The 22,662-nt window shown below is 34.0% G+C and overlaps 2 protein-coding genes across 2 annotated transcripts; one reads left to right on the top strand and one right to left on the bottom strand.

Annotated features, from left to right (window-relative positions):
- The first annotated feature begins 305 nt into the window (after positions 1–305).
- LOC130992351 (V-type proton ATPase subunit c''2-like) lies at positions 306–2,963 on the top strand. Its single transcript, XM_057916954.1, has 4 exons — positions 306–534; positions 635–712; positions 2,284–2,454; positions 2,561–2,963. The coding sequence occupies exons 1-4, from the start codon at positions 422–424 to the stop codon at positions 2,724–2,726; spliced, it is 528 nt and encodes a 175-aa protein (XP_057772937.1). The 5' UTR covers positions 306–421; the 3' UTR covers positions 2,727–2,963.
- A 1,668-nt stretch (positions 2,964–4,631) lies between these two features.
- LOC130992350 (caffeoylshikimate esterase) lies at positions 4,632–6,544 on the bottom strand. The gene is made up of 2 exons (XM_057916953.1): positions 5,849–6,544; positions 4,632–5,234 (listed from the first exon to the last, which is right to left on the bottom strand). Exons 1-2 carry the CDS (start codon positions 6,377–6,379, stop codon positions 4,770–4,772), a joined length of 996 nt encoding a protein of 331 aa, XP_057772936.1. The 5' UTR covers positions 6,380–6,544; the 3' UTR covers positions 4,632–4,769.
- Positions 6,545–22,662: the final 16,118 nt, after the last annotated feature.

The following is a 22,662-nucleotide window of genomic DNA, read 5'->3' as shown; positions in this document are numbered from 1 at the left end:
GTAGTATATCAACTTAAGTGAGACCCGGGTTCGATCCCCCTTGGGAGCGAATTTGGTGATTTGAGAGATAAGATGGGCTTGGTGAATTCTTGGAGTGTTTGGAAAACTAATTGCTAACATCTAACATAACTTTATCCGATCCAAAAAAAAAAAAAAAACAAGTTATGAATAAAATTACTCGAAGATATCAAAAGGATAAGAATATAAGCCCAATACGAATTAACGAATATAGAAAGGCAGTAGAGGCCCATAAGCCCACAATCTAAATCAAGCCTTTCCAGTATAGACACATGTCTTCTCATAATTGATTTTTTTTTCTTTTTTGTAATTCAGGTAATAATTTATTTTATTGATCACAAAACAGACCATATTCGATTTCGTCCGATCTCACCAGGAGCGCGAGAGAGAGGTGTTCGCCACGATGGTAAGTTCATCGAGTTCATGGGCGCGAGCTTTGCTTCAGATCTCTCCGTACACCTTCTCCGCCATTGGAATCGCCATATCTATAGGTGTATCTGTCCTCGGCGCCGCCTGGTACTTTCTCACACATTGTGAAATACTTCTTCTGTGTCCTTCTGTGTCCCTTGCTGGTGAATTTTTTGTCTGATTTTTGCTTACGTGTTGGATTTTCTAGGGGAATATATATAACTGGTAGTAGTTTAATTGGTGCTGCCATCAAAGCTCCTCGCATTACCTCCAAAAACCTAATCAGGTACTTTTCAAATCTGAGCAGTTTAAGATTTGCAATTAGTTCCTGTGAATGATGATATATTAAGCTTTCAGTTATCGAGTTTATTGCTTAATCCTAGCTTGGAAAATTGTTTATGATTTTGCTGTGGTGAATGTAATGCTTGTTGGAGATACTTTATTTCGAACTTAGAGAATTAGAATGCGAACGAAGTATTCTTAAATCTGAAATTAGTTGATTCATTGTTTGGAAATGTGATTGATGTTTAACGTCGATTATATTCAGTTCTTAGATGCTGATGTCCTCAAAAAGTTTGTCAACACTGTTGAGAGATAGCGTGGTAGGGGGAATAAAACGCATAGTATCCTGAGTTATCAGTTTAGAGACGTTTATTTTTAAGGATTAACCTAGAAAGATAAAATTAGTACTCCCTCCGTTCACTAAAATTGTAGTCTTATTACTATGGGTCTCTCTCTCCACTCAATTTTGGTTCTACACTTTATACACATCTCTCAACTATTTATTAAAACCCGTGCCCTCGAAACCACATTACAGTTTTTGTGGACAGAACTAATCCCTTGTTTACTAAGATGGAGTGGAACTTTGTAATATCCCAAGGCCCTTGATAAATTTTTATCATTTGAGCTAATTTTGCTTGATTCATATCCTACATAGTAACGAGAATAAAAATACTCACTCATGTATCTTATCAATCATGAAAAGTAAACGCACCATTAGATGATATCAAAAGATTATAAGCTGCTAAAAGTTGTTTGGGAACTATCTCAGAGTGAAAACTGAATTCTTATTACAATTGTAAGATTATTTTCACTGTTTTTCCATTGCTTTGTACTCAGGCTTTTTATAACTCAACCGTATCTATTGGTTGTGCATATAAGTACGTTGATGCATTCAACTCTTTCTATCAAGACCGTGTTAGGAAATTGAGGGACTTAATGCATTATGCACTTAAGCATTATCAAAACGTACCTGCATTTTTTTCATATTCATTTTCCTTAAAGTCTTGTCTTTTTATTGGAAAAGATCTACCAAATAGTAATTTCTTTTAAGATAACCGGTTAACCAATTGTTTTTCTATCCAAAATTCTGCATTAAATTTTTTTATTTTGCTTTTACACTAAAATTTCCCAGTAAACTTAAATACGCATGAGTCGTGTTATCCTACACATTTGTCATGATCACCTAGTGTTTTTGACGTCACTGATTCACCTATGTGCCTACTGCCTACAGATTTCCGTTATTTATAAGCTGGGTTCAATCTGAGCAGTTAGCAAAATAAATTTCAGTATGTCTCTTTTCTTTTACTATATCTGCATATAGAGAAATTCAGGATTTTAGAAATTAAAATGTGCAAGTGTTTCTAATAATTTAACAATGCCTAGTGACATATCTCGCTAGTCTCTGCTGATGATCAATAAGCATATTTCTAGTCTCTTCTTGTTTTGATTATCTTGTTGTTTGCGAGACTATGAAATGCTAATATAGTTGAGATTGATCAGCATTAGTTGGTGCTATTCATATGTAACGACTAACGGTGTTACTGCTAGCTCTGTCTAATTCCATTCTTCTCTCAGTGTAATTTTCTGTGAGGCTGTTGCCATATATGGGGTCATTGTGGCTATCATTCTTCAGACAAAGCTAGACAGTGTGCCTTCGTCCAAGATTTATGACCCAGAGTCCCTCAGAGCAGGCTATGCTATATTTGCATCTGGAATCATTGTGGGTTTTGCAAATCTTGTCTGTGGGTGAGTTTAAATTTTTATCACTGCCTTTAGTTTAGATTTAAAGCGATATTTCTCCCTCCACTGATTTTCACTTTCCTTGTCTGTGTCCCCAAATGTTCTCACACAGGCTATGTGTTGGAATAATCGGAAGCAGTTGTGCTCTGTCGGACGCACAAAACTCGACTCTTTTTGTCAAGATCCTTGTTATCGAGATCTTCGGGAGTGCACTCGGACTATTTGGTGTCATCGTGGGCATCATTATGTCTGCTCAAGCAACTTGGCCTATCAAATAGTCACTCCATGCAGTAAACTCTAGGCCGAGTATCGGGTGTCTTTACTGCTTAATATATTTCTTTCTTCTTGTAGTTTATGTTCCGTATTTCTATATTTTTGTTGCTCTTATGTGACCTAGAAGTAACGAGATTTGGTGAAAAACAAAGAGAAACCAAAATGCCAAAAAATATTCCACTTGGGCTCTGTATGTAGTTTGTTTCCTATTAATAAATAATTCCCATTTGAGTTCCGTGGTATCACAATGCTTCTAAGAGGTGGTTGTAACATTATCTCTCAACCTCAATTTGTTTTCTTGGTGGTGGACAACAAAGGGATGGATTTTAATGTAAACTAGTGTTGCATCCGTGTGATGCACAAGATTTATATTCCTAACTTCAAACATTTTTTCAAAAAATATCTCAAAGTTTTGTTTTCAATTAAAAAAATCTCAATTTTCTGGATTTTTCAAAAAACTATTATGCTATACAAAATTCGGCAACAGAATGAGGAATTATTTTGTCGAGTTTTTAGGTGGAACAATGTTTTATTTGTGAGGTTAAAATAAAAAAAATTCCACCTAATGATTCTAAGAATCCAACAAAAATGACTCATATTCATTCTATCACCAAATTTTATATGAATATTTATATAAAATACAGGCAATGTTCGCGTATGTAAATGCTAATAACACTCAAAATTATAGTAGTTACTTTTTAAAAATATTATATTTATTTTTACTAATATTTTGATTGGTCTATTAATTAGGTATTCATAGTATTTTTATTTTGTTTTCAATTCTCGCTTCATCTTTATTCTCTTAAAAACAGAAGGATTCATCTTTAATAGTAATTTGTTAGGATTTTACAATTTTTTTGTAAATAATAAAAGCATTAATAAAGCAACGAAAAAATAAAATGAGCATAATGTAATAATTTTATATTGCAATTAATTATTTGTAGTTGTGAATTCACTATAAGAATCTCTCATACTAAGTACATACAACGATACAAATGTTTTGTATTGCAATTAATAATTTGTAGTTGTGAATTCACTATAAGAATCCCTCATACTAAGTACATACAATAGATCGACCTCTAACAAAAAATATACTTCTATTCTAATCCTATCGAATGTGCTAGCAACAAGCTAGAGTTACAGATGCTATGGAAGATGGATGCAAGTCCTCTCATCAATACAAACTAGCTATGTAAGTCTAAGATTCACGAGTTTCTTACTAAATGTGAATTTGCATGTAGGAACAAACACATCTCGACAATTATATGCTCTTCAGCACTTGTATTTTATTATTGGTGAATTGATATTCAATACAATGACTGCCTCCTTTATTTATAGAGGTCTCCAAGCTTGGAAAGCAAGATTACATTGATGAGAACGTGCAGAGGCGAACGTGCTCTTCAACAACTTCTCCTAAAATATAGCATATGACTAAGTCTCCCTTGATTCTTCTTTTTTTACTTGAGCCTATTATATATCTGCATTCCAATAAATAAAAGCAATTAATGAAGAAAACAAAACAATATAATATTGAAAATAATAGAATTGTCTAACATATATACAAACATGCTCAAAGATCTGTACGGGCTTGGTCTGATGCCGAAGCCAGAGTTGGCCGCCGGCTGTATTGCGACGTGCATGCTCTTTTCTTCCTTGATGAGAGGATGGAGTTTTGGTGGAGATGATGTTTCGTGTTTTTGAGAAGAATAGTTTCTACATTACGAGCAATGCAGTTTGGTGAGGTGAGGTGTGTGATTAAGGAGGTGCTTCTATCAGATGCAGAAACAAAGAGTTGTACAACATCTATGCATTCCTATTTCCAAGTTGCAATTACATATATATCTTGTCCGCCGATGTCTCTCAATTCACCTTCTTCACCCATATCAACCTCTAACATAATGCGTGGATCCATATCAAATGTATTGTACACAATTTTATTAATTTCAAAACAACGACACCACAAACTAATGTTTTGAGTTTCACCGTCCATTGTGGTACCAGCTTTTCCATTTATGGACATACACATCGTTCACTCTATGCCTTGAATCTCAAGTTACTAAAAACAGAAAAGAAGTCAATTGGAAGCAGTATCTCTCAGCTCTCTCATCAATCCACGCCCTCATGTCAGCCAACACAAGACTCGCATTCTCATCCGGCTCCCCTTGTATCAGAGAATGGTACATCCCTTCATACAGCTTCAGAGTCTTGTCCTCGCTGCTCGCCTTCTCGTACAACATCTCTGATCCGGACGCCTCAGCCAACCCGTCTGATGTCCCATGCGCAGTGAAGAAGGGGACGGTCACCTTGTCGAAGTTGCTCTGCACATACTCCGTCTGCCTCACCAACTCCCTCATCGTCCCCACCCTAGGTTTCCCTGTGTACCTCAACGGGTTGCTCGCGATCACCTTGAGCTTCTCGGGATCTTTAATGGCCTTGCCAACCATCTTGTTGTCCGGCATTGCAGCCCATGTATCGGCTAATCCAAATAGCATTCCATACGCCAACAAGTGAATCTTCACAAACACAATCACAGTAGAGGATATCTTCTTAGCTTCCAATTCTTATTATTTTACAAAACCTATTACAAGATTGATATAACTATCCCACCCTAGAATCAGTACAAACTGCAGATTAATTCACCCCAAAAAAGGGATAATTGCAAAATGAACATGGACCCGTACTCATTTTGCAATTTCAACTTCATTTTCAAACCTTTGCAAATAAAGTATCAAATTTTTAAAATTTTTACAACGACTAAAATGACTCGAAAAGATGACATAGAACGATGTAGTTCACTGTATAATTATTTATAGATGCAAAATTTTATACTCCAAGCTCACTTTTGAATTTAATTACACAAAGAACCACGTAGATTTACTCATATTGGCGTATAAAGAGTAGGGAAAGCTTAAAAAGATTTTGTATTTATTTGCAAATATTTAAAAATGAGATTTAAATTGCAAAATGTATATATGTTCGGATTTATTTTGCCATTACCAAAAAGGAAAAAAAAAATGCAATACTACAAATCACTCGGAAATTTCCAATTTCAATATCCGATCCAGATGATTAACCAACTGAACACAACAGAATTCTAACAAACATTATTAGCAGAATTGAAGATTACCTTAGACGGCATCATGGCCTCGGGTATGACGAAGAGCGGCGCGGAGAAGATGAGGCCGGTCCAGAGATCCTTCTCCGACTGGAAATACATGAGCAGCGTGGCGAGGCCTCCCATCGACTCCCCGACCAGAAACGCCGGCAGATCCTTGTAATCCTCGCTAACCCTAACGCTCTTGAAGAAGCTGAGCGACGCCGCGGCGACCTTGCGGAGGTCCCCCATGTAGCAGCGGATCCCGTCGGAGCGGCCGTGGCCAAGCATATCGGCGGCGAAGACGGCGTAGCCCCAGCTCGCGAAGTTGATGCAGAACTTCTGGAACATCCAGCCGGTGTCGGACCCGTATCCGTGGGTCATGAAGACGGAGCCCTTGACGGGGCAGGTCGGTTCGAGGGGGAGGAAGGATTGGGTGAAGAGCCTGCCGTGTGGGGATTCGAAGTAGGATTTCGAATTGCGGACGCCCTGGGAAGCGTAGTACTCCTCCTCCGGCGTGTCGCCCCAGAAATTGGGCGGGGCGGAGGGGTTTTCCGGCGACATTTTGATTTTTGGCGGTGGGAGTTGGTGGAAGAGAGGGGGTGCCGTGGTTTAAATTGGGGGGGATTTTGGGGGTAGTTGGGAGTGGTGGGGTCCACCGCATTTCTTTTCTTTTAATCATTAGCGCTACTTCACCAAACGTTGATCTCAAATAAATACGTATGATATTCAAATACGGTCACCAACTTTTACAATCCTAAAATATTACTCATCTCTCAATTGCTTCAAAAAAAAAAAAAAAACTTACGTAATTTGTTTAAAATAATACTAACAACTCCATATCAAGAACATAGATTTGCCCACACATTATAGATAATGGCCCAAATTTCCATGAAAACTGAAGAACAGAGTTTAAGTTTTACCAATAGTTGGTAGCTTTCTCTAAGTAGATAATATAAGTAGTCATTCACGTAACTTTAATTGATTTTATTTTCAATTGACACTTACTATTAATGTCAAATTGTAACTTATTATTTTAATGAAAATTTAATCAGAACAAATACATCGTTCTTATATTTCTTTTTTCACAAAGCAAATTGAAAAGCGATTTTGCATTTGATAAAGAGTTGTTAAACTGAAACATTTTGTAGCGGTTTGAAATTGTCCAATTTCCACTATTATGCCTTTTTTTAATTACTTTTTCATTTAATTTCATGAAAGACTTTTCCTGCGTAATGTATTGAAATAATAACTCCATTTCCTGCACAAAACGAAGTGTGAATTACCTCTAAATTCATAAAACTAGTGGACCTGTTGGACCGTAATAATTGAAACTTGAATTGATTTTACTTTGGTGAATGCGATAAAATAAATTCAAACATATATGGTTCTTAATTCTTACTTTGGTAAAACTATAAATCTGACTCGAACTTAAATGTATAACCATATAGTATAATGTATGTAAAACAACATGCAAAGCAGTCATAAATTACTTTAGTATACATATGAAACTCTCTCATTGATTCTGAATCTATGGACCATATTTTGTGTTGTGTTGTTTTGCTCAAGTCATACATATGAAAGTCTTAGATTGTAATTGAAGCGGATTATAGATGCGAGCATGAAGCCTCTTGGAATTTTAAACTGAAATGCATCTCAAATAGTATGAATGATTTTGTCATCCTTGGGTCAATTGGTATTAAGGGCAATCCTCAGTCCGCCGACGCAAGCAAAGTTAATATCGCGGATCATGCATGGCGGTGGATGCTTTTAATGAGTGTTTTACTTCTCGGCTGGCTTTCGAAGCCGAGCTTTTTGAAATTCGGTATCCCAGAGTTTGGATTGAATCTGATTATGTGTATGTCATCCATTTAAATCATATCAGATCTTGTTCCTTGGCGCATTAAGAATACAAAGAGGGGAATCATTCAATCACAGACATAATAATTTGGTGCATGTTACTCTATTTTTGTGCGGTCAAACATGTGGTGTGGTAGGCAATGGTTTTCAGCCTTCTTTTCAACCTCAAGGAAGGCCCTTGCTTATCTGCTCCAAGTTGCGTCAAGTTTTTTTTGATACTTCTTCGACCTATGGTGCTTGCTTTGATTTTGGCGTTTCTTCTTTTATGGCGATCGTGGTGCTTTGCTCAGATCTCTCCATTTTAGATATTTGCGGTTTGGGATGGAGTGACTCCCCATAATCTTTTCTGAGTTCCTGCTGCACTAAGCGACTCTGGCTTTGGACTTTTCATAATTTTCTCTTTCTTTCGACTCTTCTGCTTTGTCAGTTTTTCTTCTCTTGGGCTTTGTCTGTTTTGTGCTTCTTCTTTCCTTCTTTTATAATAAATGGCCACTCTTCCTTTACTGGTGTTTTTCTCTTTGAAATTTTCGTCCAAAAGATTTTGATCAAACTCAACCCTCTTTTAAATTTTTTCTCTTTAATAAATTTTCTACTTCAACATTCACAATTCAACGCCTTCAAGTTTTACTTATTTAGACAAGTTTGGATGAGATTCTTACAGTTCAACTATAAACCTGGCAAAAGATAGGATTGGGTTGGCCCAGCCTCAGCCCATCGGAAATTCTTCTAAATCGGGCCTGATGCGATGTGATTATTTAAAGCAATGGTAAGATATGGTTATTTATTACTGTAACAAAAAAGTAACAACACTATAATTAACCAAAAAGTTTTGCAATTATGGAGTATTCAATTCTTTTATATTTTAATTTAATTTTTTTATAAGTTAAACTCACCTCCAATTGAAACTTTTATAAGGAGTCGGGGTTATGACGGCAAAACTATAAAGTATTTATTTATAGTATTTGATTTTTTTTGGTAAGATTTATTTATATATAAATAGAGAGTTTTTAACGAAAAAAATTTCCCACAATTTTTCTCTTTATCTTCTCATACTAATTTTCTCTCTCTTCTCTTCTTTTTTATTTTGGTTATTTTCTAAACATCATCAAATTTAATTTATGAAAAAAAAAATCAATATTCATCTCAATAAAAGATCGTGACAAAATCGTTAATATGGTATAATAATCATAAAAAATGAATGTAAAGCGAATAAATTATGAAAATTTAAAATATTATATTTTCTTTCTTTTCATTAAACTTTTAAAACTTTTTTGTCATTCTCATTCTTCTTAATATCGAACATACTATTTTTCTCTCTCTTTATTTTCTTTGTTTATATTAATTTTATTTCATTTCCTATGTTTTTGTTAGATATTGATTTTTTTTATATATATTTTAATTATAATAATGTTTAATGCAACTAGGTAGAGTGATTCATTTTAGGACTCCTTAATTTCAAAAATAAATTTGAAAAAGTAGAATTTATATTAATTTTAATATAAATTTATAGATGAATAAGTAACTATGTATCTAAAGAATATAATTTCTTATTTTTTTATTTATTTTTTGTAGTTATGTTTGTCTATGAATTATTTATTTATTTTTATAAACATATTTGCTATTATCTTTTCTCAATTGAATTCAATTTAAGTTGACATTTATATATAAAATATATTTTACTTTTTCTTTGTAATTTAACTATTATTATACGATAATTATTAAATTTAATAATCCAGTATACTCATTGAGTTGATAATATTATTATACATATTTTAAATAAAATAATATTTGAACTAACATAAATCCTTTTTTGTTATCAATGGATCGAATTCATAAATGATGACATTTTTGTATATATATGTATTTTTAAAAATTATAAAATATTTCTTGACTCGTGCATCGCACGGGATGACGTATTAATTTATATTTAAATTACAAATTTATAAAGATCAAAGTACTAGCTATATATGTATATAATTACTTTTTACTCCATGTATATTAAATTGAATATCGAAATTATTTGCATTCTCCTAAAAGAAGCCCTATGTAGCCTAGGACAAAATATTCCAAATGTGTATCCTCGATCATTTTTCCCAATGCAATTGATATTTGATTTTTTTTATGACGTTCATTATCATATGTGATCCAACAAGAAGCCCATGGACTATGCACTAATGTTTAACCACAAAAAACTCAAATGTATATTACTTTCCTTGGGTTTTAACCTCAAAATTTGAGCTCATTCTCTCTCTTGCTGCAGTATAAATCAGAATGTGCACTTATCTAGTGCGCACCAAAAAGTATTGGCTTGGAGCTTATGTGAACAAACAAATATATATATATATATATATATATATATATATATATATTAATTAAGTTAAGTACAAATAAAAAACAAAAAGTTCTAGTAATTAATAAAAATAAAACAAAAATGGAGTGTGCTTTGGTTAGTGATTTCTGCTATTTTGTCACGTCTGGCCCATGGGCTGATAGTTACTTATACTTCAGTTTAAATGAGAGGAGTGCCGCGTTACCAACTACATTGCTCAAATTCTTGCTACTCAATTTATGTTGAATTGTTTATTTAGTCAAATATGGCGGTTGTGTCTGATAAGGAAACAATACATATTTACGTCTTGTTGCTTGATGAATCAAACCCTTAAGTGATATCTACTTTATCAGTGATCGACTATATCACACCTCAATATGGAGATAGCTGATCCAAAAGATATTACTTCCTCCGTCGGCCAAGATTATGTCAAATTAGTTGGACACAAGATTTAATAAAATTGATGATGATTTTGATATAGTAGAAAAATGATCCCACCACTTTATGAGATGTGTGCTTGAGATTGAATTTTAAGTGAGTTTTTTTTGTAAATAAAGAGTGTTAGTAAGGATAAAATATTAAAGAGAATGGTGGGACCATTGCCTTAAAAGGAAAGTGGAGTATAATTTGGCGGACGCCCAATATAATAATTGTGACATAATCTTTGCGAACGTATGGAGTAATTTATTAATAAACTAAACTACCCTTCATCGTATTATTTATACCTCGTCTTGTAAACAACAAATTGCGTATACAATAATGCTATTTGGACAAAATTTGTCCGGACAGAAATATGATTAAATATTTTATAAAATAAATTTATTTAAATTTTTTGGTTCAAAATAAAATAGGATTTAGCTAGTTTTATTATTTTCTTTATATTGTATTATTTTTTGTAATTTTTTGATAACGTTTTTAATTATTATTATTTTTAAAATACACAAACTACAAATAAAATAATAAAAAATAAAAAAATTGTTAAAAAATTACGGAAAACCTACAATATAGTTGGTAACAAAAAAACTAACAAAATCCTTTAAAACTTGAATCAAAATTTATAAATAAATTGATTTTTAAAAAATTATAACCTTATTTTTGTCCGGACAAATTTTGTCCAAATAGCACTACTCTTACGTATATACTGCCTTCTTTAGAAAAAGACATAGTAATTATACCATCAAACTTAAATAAAAAAAGTTACATTACACATATATAAGCTCTCCTTTTCTTTTCTTACTCTCCTTCTCACTTTATGTACGAGTAATGAATATTCAGATGTGTCGTGGAAAGTACTAATCCTTTTTGGGAGCGTTTACTTATATGATTGATTATATGCATAATTGATTATTTTCATCCTCAAGAGTATGATATCTTCAATCTCATCTTTTTCATGAGATGAGAATCAATCAAAATTAACTTAAATAAATAAAAAACAAAAAACTTTGGGATATCCCAAAGTTGCAATCCATCAAAGTAAATAAGGGATTAGCTTTACTATTTTTATCATTTAAGGCTAGTCCTCCAAAGTAAAAGCCCCCTTTATCTATAACAATAATAGATATGATAGGTGAAAAAAAAAACTCTCAAATGAATATACTCCCTCTGTCCCTCTGTCACATATATATAATCTGATTTAGATTTTCACAAGGATTAAGAAAAGTCATTGGAAATGAAAATATATATAAATAAACTTTCTAATATATATGCTCATGTGTTTATTAGTTAATGATGTATTAATTATAGTTGGAGTAAATTAAAGAATTAAATAGAAATATAATAGTAAATGAGTAAAAAATATATATTACTTTTATGAAAATAAGCCTATTTAAATGGGATATCCGAAAAAAATAAAAAATAAGACTATATATATGGGGTGGAGAGGGTATATAATATGCACCCAACCATGACCATATATCTAAATTCATGGCAAAATTTGGTGGTGACCAATAGATAAGTACTGTAAAATAAGCACTCACTAAATTTGTGAAAATGATGAAGATTTGCTTTTGAAAAACTCAATTTGATGATATTATACCTGCAGCTATACTAGCTAGGGCTCAACAAACATACTGCTTCAACTTGATAATTGAGAGGGTCCAACAACATTTTAAAAGCCTAAACAGATTAGATTGCACAGCTAAATAAATGATTTGTGATAGATTATGTTTGTCAAGCTGTTTTTACACAGTTCCTATTGTTTTCATTATTCATTTTTTTTATGTTGGTAGTTTTGGGAGGAGAGATTCAAGCCGAATATAATTATTATTCAATTTTTTTTAATATACCAAGCTTCAAAATTAATGTTTGAGCATATTGATTGTGGTAATTTAATATTTTCTAATATAATTTATGTTGTCTTATTTATCAAGCTTGAACTCGAGCTCATGTTTGAGCTTATACTAATACCTCACCAGACACCAATTATACAAGGATACGAAAGCCACTTATTATATATATATATATATATATATATATATATAGGGTGCGGTTATAGTGAGAACCACAATTATCGTGAGAACATAAGAACCAATAAAATTACTGCATCTGCTATACAAATTAATGCATCCGCTATTAAATTTAATGCATCCGAAAAAAATAATTTTTTTGCTCCCTTCAGGATTCGAACCCAGCACCTGCATCCATCCACCAAGATGATGCATCCACCGTAGATCTTGATGATCGAATGGCTTAAAATGGTTCTCCGTTCTTATTTTATTAGTGGTTCTTATTTGAACCTCTCCCTATATATATATATATATATATATATATATATATATATATATATATATATAGGAAGAGGTTCTAATAAAAACCTCTGTTAAAATGAGAACTAGGAACCTAATCTTGACCTTTTAAATATTAGATCCAATGGTAGGATTTAGTCAACAAAAGAAACTGTGCATCTATTATATTTTACTGTGCAATTAAAAAATATGCAATTTATGCAATTGAATCCAACAATGCAAAATACTCAAGCAAATCGAAATTGTGCATCTATGCAATTGAAACTGTGCATCTATGCAATCGAAATTGTGCATCTGTAGTTTAATCTCAGCCATCTATTTTATTTAAATCAATGATTTTAAATTGGTTCCTAATTTTCATCTTAAGAGGGGGTTTTATATTAACCCTACCCTATATATATATATATATATATATATATATATATGAAGAAGTAGCTATATTTCGTTCTGAATAAGTCAATAAATTTACCGAATAAATCACGCGACCGCACGAATAGTTATTTTACTGAATAAACACATACATTTTTTCTCATGCGCTCGCGTGATTATTCAGTAAATGTATTGAGTTATTCAGCCTTCGTTGTTTCCTTCTACATTTAGCATTCTTCATTGATCCCTTCCATATATATATATATATATATATAGGGTTGAGTTGGGTTGGGTTCTTGTAGTATTCAAGCTTATGGTAGTACCGTAGGACCAAATCTTGACCACACGATTTGGAAAAGAGGTGCATTGAGATTGTGACACGTGGCAAGAAGCTTTCAAGGCAATTCAAGACAAAAATCTGGACAGGGGTAAAATCGAAAAATATTTTCGTATATTAAAAATATATATATTTTTTTTATATTCTCAAAATATTCATATTTTAGATACATAAAGGTTCAAACTAAGATGCATACAATTTCATATAAAAATGCATAAGATTTCACCCACCCCAACTCCACCCCACCCCACCCCGCACACCCCTGAACCCCACCCCACCCCTGAACCCCCCCCATCCCCCATCCACCCACCCCGCCCCAATATTTTTTTTTTTTATTTTTTTCAAAAACTGATTTTCTGACCACTGACCCAACCCCACCCCCACCCACCCACCCCAATTTTTTTTTTTTTTCAAAAACTGATTTTCTGACCACTGACCCATCCAAACCCCACCCCACCCAATTTTTTTTTTCAAAAACTGAATTTTTAACCACTGACCCACCCCCACCCCACCCACCCACCACCCACCCCCGACCCCCCCAAAAAAATTTAATTTTCAATTTTTTTTTAATTTTTGGGGATGCATAATTTCATACACTGATATGCATATATTATTACATGAAAATGCATAAAACATTAACTACAAATAATTATTTTTGCAAATACATTTTTTTAAAAAAAAAACCCTAAACACTAAACCCTAAATACTAAAACACTAAACTCTAAACATCATTAAACCCTAAAAACTAAAACAAAAATCCTAAAATAGATACTAAAACACCAAAACTGTAAAAATCAAATGCATTTTTCTGTTCAAAGTTATGCATTTCATATGAAAACTTTATGCATCTTCGTGTGAGATTTTATGCATCTAAAATATATCTATTTTGTGAAAATCTAAATATATATATATATATATATATATATATATATTTTAATTTTTAATTTCGAAAATTATATTTCAATTTTACCCCCCTCCAGATTTTGGCCTTGGAATGTCTTGCCACGTGTCACCATCTTGATGCGCCACATGTCATAAATGTGTGGTCAAGAATTGGTCCTACGGTACTACCATAAGCTTGGATACTACACGGTCATATTCCTAGAATAAAAACACTCTTAAGTGTATAAAATATAAATGATTTTCAGCCCTTAGATCATCAAGATCTACGGTTGATTCGTAACCCTGTTGGATGAATTCGTGGTCCTGGGTTCGAATCCCAAAGGTAGCAAAAAATTATTTTTCACAATTCGTAACCATGTTTGATGAATTCGTAACCCTGTTGGATAAAATTCGTACATTAAAAAACGTTTATATTTATATTTTAAGAAGTGTTTTTACCGTAGCCCTCCCCTATATATATATATATATATATATATATATATATATATATATATATATAGAGGTGGGCTAAAATAAAAACAGTTTTTTTTGTATAAAATAGGAACAGATCTCACCCATTGATTTTTCTAGATCGTATGGCCAGATTTCATCCTAGTTTTCAGCCTACATATACACGCATAGGATGCTAGAGGATATTGATGTCATTTTAACTTTTCACAATCAGTTACCAATATATGATTAATTATTAGCATATTATTTCCATATCAAAACAAATCTTTTTTTCCTTAAATCATAACCTAAGCGTGTAATCTCTTTAAATATGCAGTGCAATTGTTTACATACTGAAAACCCAGAAAACTTGAGATTTCTTTAATCTCGTCGTTGCTTGAAGATTCATATATATGGGTCGTCTGGTACGCCGTTCTACTCAATTTACTGTTGTAGGCATTCGTGTCTATATATTTAGTATCTAGGTGGTTGTCAATATAAATTCCTTGAATATAATTGCGCTAAATATAGAACACGAATTCCTCATATTTACGATTGGTTCAGGAATTGTTTAAATAATTCATGCATACATGTTAGTAATTCATACTCACAGTTTAAACTATGCTCCCCTTATTTTACATATAGCGTTAACACGGATTCAGAATATCTATTATGATTTGGCTAAGTTTTTTTTTCTAATTCATTCATAATGAAGTAGTGGTTCACGCCATAAGTTTCATGAAATATGTTGCAAATATAGAACAAAGCGTAAATTAAATTGCATGAATTATGTGTTGATACATCAGGAATCAAAAATTAAATTGCATGAATTACGTTTTGATATAACATGGATCGAAAATTATTTTAATCCAATTCAGGAACTGCTAAAATAATTCATGCAATCAATTTTGTGATTCATTTCTGGTGTGAATATTGTAGCCATATTAGTTCTCTATTCACATCTTAGATTATGTCCCTTGTGCATATCTAGCATGTTGATATGTTTTTTAATTAATTCATACACAATAAATTTGTAATTCATGATTCAAAATAACTCTAATTATTTGATAAGCTTTCCCAGTGATTCATACATAACAAACTAATTATTCATATTTAATATAATTAGTAATATGATAGTAGTTATTTGATTGCATGCATATCAATTGTATCCAAATTCTGGATTGTCCTCTAGAATAGCACGATATGTTATATTATAATAGTAACCACAAATGTATGTAGATAATTTCATTATATTTTTAATATATCATGTTTCATTTCCATTTAACATCTGATTTTGAAAAGGGGAATAAACTAAGGAGAAATTGCAGGATATGCGATCGTCTTGTTCTGACTCACGTAATTGCGGGAAGGTAGTTGACAAAGAGAGCGACGAGGAGTGACTACCACTACTGCGTTGTCAATTCATTATCTCATTGCTATTGAACAATTTTTTGTTTTTCACATTTCAATCTTAGACATTGGGTTTTTGGATATTTTTGATGCTTTGAAAAAAAAAAAAACTTCCATTGATTATGACTATTGTTGTTAACTATTTAGTTTGAATTAAGCTCTTATATTGTGGAACCATTAGATACGTGGCAGTCCTTAAATTCCTATTTAACAAGCATTGAATCATTATAAGTTAGTATTTACATCTCTTCACAACAACAAAAATTAATAAAAAATAAAAACTAGAGATCAATTCATGCCGATGAACTCAAATATTCATGCAATTGTATGTAACAAATGTACCACATGTGCCGCCAATTCATACCAGTTTCTCGATTATTAATATATTTTTCACAGTCACACACAATTGAATTGTCGATATACTTTAAAAAACCCTCAATAAAAAAATGAACTTGACGCTGAATGAATTACTAACATATCAGATTTTATAACGTGCATTAATGTTTATGAATCTAAGAATTATTAGTTTGACGCTATTTGAGTGTTTTAGCTTATACTTCTTATTAAATTTTGTGTGTCATACATTGATATTCAGTTCAAGTCCTACAATGATAATTCGGTCCACTTTAGTTAATGATCGATGCAATTGCCTCACTGCTATATCTCCAACTCAAATCTAATTCGTATAAACAAGGGAAGCAGTTCACCCCATAGTTAGTACTTCATACAAAAAACCATGGACAGTATTTCATACTTTGTAACCTATTAGTTTGTGCATTTTATCTTCGTAAACTGAAAATATTCAATCTTTATTACTTCGTACAAAATAAATGACCACACATTCATCATAATTTCATAATGTACTAAATAATCTAGAATAATCAACAACATTCGTCAAAACCTCCAATGTATCACTAAGAATTCAATTTACCACACCAAATGCGAAACCAAAGCACAAATAAGTCTGTAACTATCCATCACCCAGTAGTTAAGATTCTCGGGTAGATCCTGGATAGGAAGATCCAACAAATAATTAAATCCTAATGTCGCCACTGCTTTTGATGCTCGTTCATCTCGTTCAACAAGGACGACTAATCTTCTGGACGTCTGACAACCCACTCCTTGTAATTCACCATCACCGCTTTGCGCTTCTCGTTCCTTGTCTTTTTGATAACAACGAAGGTAGACCTCCAACATCAATCGAAGTGTCTGAATTATCTTCACCAGACTGCTTTGCAACCTTCATTTCTTTACTTTTTTCAAAACTCCTAATTCATTCAAACAACTAAATAATTCAAAAAATACACAAACATAACCAAAAACATATAACCACATAATGAAAAAAATTCAAGTACCACCTAAATATAGAAAACAAGTACAATCTAAACCACTCTTAAATTAATAACAGTTTAACATACCGTCTATCATTGCAAGCTTCAACTCTGTTACCAATGGGTCATTCCTATGCTTAGTTCGTGCTGCATAAAGATGAGGAATTTTATCTCCTTGCATAAAACAAACTTGATACTGGACAAGTCACGTAAACAAACCTTCACTTGTCTGTCTATTGTATCTCCCGAATCACTATACCTTTTCCCCTTTTTTGGGCATATTGCTGCAATTCACGCGCAAATTTCTTTCGTTATGCACACATATTGTGGCTTCACAGAACCTCAAAGATATAAATTTATCACACTCACACAAACGCATATCTAACATCAGTTGGGTTCACACTCATCACCCACGCAAACTTGTATCCATTTCTAATCAATTACTACCTAATGAGCTGGCAATCATCAGCTAAACAATTAGAATACACAAAACAGATGTCAATTCAGACACGACACAAAATATTTTCAGATTACAACATGGTTCACGCTAATAAAGTTCGTATATGCAATTTCATAATTATGGATTCATACAACATCTAAAATTGATTCAAGGCCAACATGTAAGAGTGATTCATACAACAAATTCATATCAAGAACAAAACTGATTCATAATTAATATCAGTAATTCAAAAAACTCATAATTTAGCAATATCTTCCTTTGAACGGGTTCACACAAAGTACAGAGTTCTAATTCATGGTTGCAATTCTGGTAAAACACATATATGTTCATGAACAAATGATGTCCCGATTCACATTGTGGACATCATCAGATAATGATTACACAAATGAATATTATTAAATTCGCATTAATACCCCCAAAAATCATCATTGTGACATGTCATCTACAAAAAAAAAGGGGAAACACCAGAAAATAAACCCAAAGTTTCGATTAATTCATATCTTACAATCTCAGAGATCTCAAGAATACACATATATTGAAAAAAGAAATAACAAACCTAATAGAAAAGTTGCAATTAGACGAATTCCTTAAAAAAACTGATATGTGTAGATCCACTACAAAAAATAAAATGACATCTCACACAACATTGTTCTGACACCAATTAATCTGTTTATTAAATTATAAATCTGACAAAACCATTTAAACTAACAAACTAATTCATGCGAATTAAAAATTGTACAAGTACAGTCCATGAATCAAGCAAACATGCAAATTTGTAAGCAAATATACAAATACTTTAAACCATTAGAGAAATCGCACATCACAACTCACTCACCGGAGCTCTTCGATTTCGTCTTCACCATTAAAGCATGGAATTAGTTTCGCCTACTTTTTTGGGGTTATAAATTTATGTTCTCTGCGGAATGAATCTGCAGACGAAATATGAAGAAAATTGCCTGCAAAAAATGGTAGAAACTAAACCCTAAAATGATTCATTTTATTGATTTTAAATTAATTCTCCATAGCAATCATATAAAATCTGATTTTCCTTATTTATTGAGCACAATTTTCGGGGAATAATTGTTGCAGATAAACATTCGAAAAATACTATACCAAAAAAGCCCTTGTAAAAAACTTTGGTGTGAATCATACGTATATGACCTTCGAACTAGATAGCTAAATAATTCACAATCTCAACCGTCCAGATTTTTAGATCAAGGGTTAAGATTAGTTCCTATTTTATACACTAAGGGGTGTTTTCACCCTAGCCCTCCCCTATATAAATATATATATATATATATATATATATATATATATATATATATATATATATATATATATATATAGGGCAAATGTTTGTTTAGATATTTAAAGTTTAAACTTTATTATGGGATCAACTCTGTGGAGAGTTGGCCCAATTATCATTAACTCCTCTGGCCCAATACTCTTCCCTAGCCCAAATCTGCTATCCGGCCCATTCCCAAACCCTAAGCCCACTGCTCTTCAGATTTACTCCCCTCATCCTCACTTACCTGCGCCGCTTCATCTTTTTCCGCCGCCCGTCTCCTCGATCCCCACCTCCGACTTCAATGCTCCACCCTCCTTCCCAATGACCTCCACTCCTTTTTATCCCTGCTGCAAGTCTTTCAATCGTAAGGAAGTTTTCACACACTGTTTGACTCAGAAGGCTCTGCTATTCCTTCTTGAAGTGTCGCTGGATTCCTGTTCGTGGTTTCCTGATTGGTGACTGTGGGTGTGAACTTCGCTTCGATTGAGTGCTTGTATCACCGGATTCCTGTCCATCGGTTTCCTGGTTGGTGATACTTTGTGAGTGTACAAGCCATCAGAATCCTGTTCATCGGATTCCTGCTGCTGGTGGCTGTGCAATCGAGATTGGGGTGCTGATATGTTTCTCCTGTTCCCTTTGAGCCGTGATCATTGAGCTGCCGGAAGGGCCCTGCCTACTGTGGGAAAAATCTGAGCCAAAGTGTCCCAATGACACATTTTTCCCAAACTCGAGTTTCCTCTGATTTCCCTTTTTTCTCTCTTCCTTTTGGTCTCATGTTGTTCCTTTTTCTTGCTTGTTTTCTTCCTTGTTTGTGCAGAGCAGCGAAGTCGACGAGTGTCAGAGCAGCGAAGTCGACGAGTGCCAGAGCAGAGGAGTCGAAGCTGCCAGAGTAGAGAAGTCGCTCCAGAGTAGAGAAGTCGCTCCAGAGCAGCGAAGTGAAGATCCAGAGCAGAAGAAGATTCAAGTGCTTGAGCACGAGTGGGGAAGACAGGAGGTTCGGGAATCAAGAGGTGTAACCCTGGCTAGACGAAGATACCCAACAGTGGTATCAGAGCCACGGTGACCTAGCCAGGGCACCCTCCGAACACATCTTACCCACCCCGCCGCCCCTTGGCTGTGCCATTCTCGCTCCCGACGAGCAAGGAACAAGGTAGGACCAGCCTCTCCCCTTCCTGGGAAGGCGGCTCTGGTAAATTGGTTTAAACCTGAAACTCCTAGATTCTAGGGTTGGTGTTGCCTGCTGCTTTTCCCTTTTTTGCTTGCTTTTGCTTGCTGAGTTTCTGGTATCTTGCGATCCTGTGCTTTTGTGCTTCCGCTTGTTGTTCTACATCTCGATAAACCCTTGGTATTCCAAGCCAAGTGAGTTTTCTCTTGCCTTGGTCCAGTTCGTCTGGATTCTTCTTTAAAGAAGTCTCCTCGTGCGAGTATCCTGGAAAGCAAGAGAGAAATGGGTTTATCTAGTGTAGCTGTGTGTGCCTCCTTGTTTGCCTTGTTGCTGCATTCTGTGTGCTTTGGTTGGTACTGTGTACCTTGTTGAGAGTTTTGTTCTCTTTTTGACTGAGATAATCATTGTTGGAACCCTTGAGGTGACCAGTGTGAATCCTTGCTCCACAGTTCAAACTGTGCTGAGAACTGGGCTCTCCTCTGCTCTGCAACTTCAGTTGTGGTCTCCTTGTGGTCTTCTTGACCATTTTTGTTGTGTGGCTGGTTTGCCCTGTGCTCTGCTTGACTAAGTGCTGCATTCATCATGAACACTGTGCATATGGTTCCCTTTAATGGAAGGGATGATTTCCAGGATTGGAAAATCAAAATTGAGTGCATTCTGGTAAAAGAAAAGGTAAAAAGGGCTATAACCACTAAGATTGATGAGTCAGTCACTGATGCTAGGCAGCATGAAATGAATGATAGTGCTAGGGCCACTATTTTGTTAAACTTGTGTAGCTCTGTGGTCAGAAAAGTGTCACACCATGCCTGTGCAAAAGATTTGTGGGATGATTTGAACTCCATATATGCTGCACCTACTGAAGTGTCAACTTGGTCTTTGCAAAATCAATTTATGTCTTTTCAAATGGATTCTTCAAAAGATATTGACACCAATATGGATGTTTTCAATAAACTGCTGCATGATTTAAAACTTGCTGGAGATGACTCCATTGAGAAATATGCTCCCCAAATTCTCCTAAACTCTATACCTGAGCCTTTTGCTGAGGTAAAATCTGCTTTGAAGTATGGTGGGTCTAAAGTAACTTGTGATATGATTGTGAATGGCTTAAAAGCTAAAGAAAGTGAGCTGAAGATTCTTAAATCAAAACCATTGCATGGTGAGGTCATGTTTGTTCACAAAGATAAAAAGGGGTTTGATCAAAAGCCTAAAAAGCTTTGCTGGAACTGTGGTAAGCCTGGTCATTTTTCAAATAGGTGTAAACAGCCTAAGAAAAACAAAAGCTTTGTTCTTAATGAACCTGAACAACATGCTAATAATGTGTTTGAAGATGATGGAGTTTATATGGTGCATGATCATGATTTTCAGTTCTTAAACTACTCCAATGTTGTTTCAAAGTCTGTTAGTTCAAATGAATGGTTGATTGATTCTGGCTGCACCTTCCATGTCACTCCTTTTGAGCATATGTTTCATAACCTACAGCATGTTAAGTCTGGGCATATTGCATTAGCTGATGGTCAAAATTGTGAAATTATGGGAAAGGGTGATATTTGCTTGAAGTTTGAAAATGGGAGTTTACTTACCTTAAATGATGTCAGATATGTGCTAAAGTTGGAGTTCAGCCTGCTATCTGTGTCTAAACTTGCTGAAAAGATGTTAAATGGCTCTGTGAATTACTTGAGTTTTTAATTTGAGAAGGATTCTGTGGTGTACTTTTCTGCACCAAGAAAAGGTGATTTATATGCTGTTTGTGCTGAGTCAGTCCCTTGCCTGCTTGAATCCTCACAATCTGCTGCTCCAAGTGAGGTGGAGAATGTGAATGTTGTTAATCAAAGCAAGTATGAGTTTATGTTTACCCCCACTGTTTCTTTTGAGGTGGATCCTCTACCCATTTTGGATGCAAACCCTGATGTTGATATTGAACCTATCATGCATGATGAGCCTGTTATGAATGAACCTACTAATAATGAAACTTGGACACTAGTGGTAAAGCCCACTGAATGTTCTGTTGTTAAGTCCAAATTGTTGATTAAAGTCAAGTATGAAACTGATAATGTGAGATACAAAACTAGACTTATTGCTAAGGACTTCACACAAAAGGTAGGCCTTGATTGCAATGTGGTTTCTGCTCCTGTTGTGAACTTTGATCTTGGTTAAAATTTTCTGTCTCTGTGCTTGTGTGTGTGGCAAGTTCAGCCCCTGTGGCTACTTGTCTCTTTTCTTTT

The sequence above is a fragment of the Salvia miltiorrhiza genome, chromosome 7 (assembly GCF_028751815.1).
Source record: "Salvia miltiorrhiza cultivar Shanhuang (shh) chromosome 7, IMPLAD_Smil_shh, whole genome shotgun sequence".
Classification (NCBI taxonomy): domain Eukaryota; kingdom Viridiplantae; phylum Streptophyta; class Magnoliopsida; order Lamiales; family Lamiaceae; genus Salvia; species Salvia miltiorrhiza.
The sequence above is the reverse complement of the archived record's forward strand: the minus strand, read 5'-3'. Positions and strand labels throughout refer to the sequence as shown.

Excerpts from the sequence above, each read along its gene's own strand:
- LOC130992350 (XM_057916953.1), bottom strand. The coding sequence starts at position 6,379 with ATGTCGCCGGAAAACCCCTCCGCCCCGCCCAATTTCTGGGGCGACACG. Across the intron at positions 5,235-5,848 it reads AGGCCATGATGCCGTCTAAG|ATTCACTTGTTGGCGTATGG; the intron begins GTAATCTTCAAT and ends GTGTTTGTGAAG.
- LOC130992351 (XM_057916954.1), top strand. The coding sequence starts at position 422 with ATGGTAAGTTCATCGAGTTCATGGGCGCGAGCTTTGCTTCAGATCTCT. Across the intron at positions 535-634 it reads TCTGTCCTCGGCGCCGCCTG|GGGAATATATATAACTGGTA; the intron begins GTACTTTCTCAC and ends TGGATTTTCTAG. Across the intron at positions 2,455-2,560 it reads TTTGCAAATCTTGTCTGTGG|GCTATGTGTTGGAATAATCG; the intron begins GTGAGTTTAAAT and ends GTTCTCACACAG.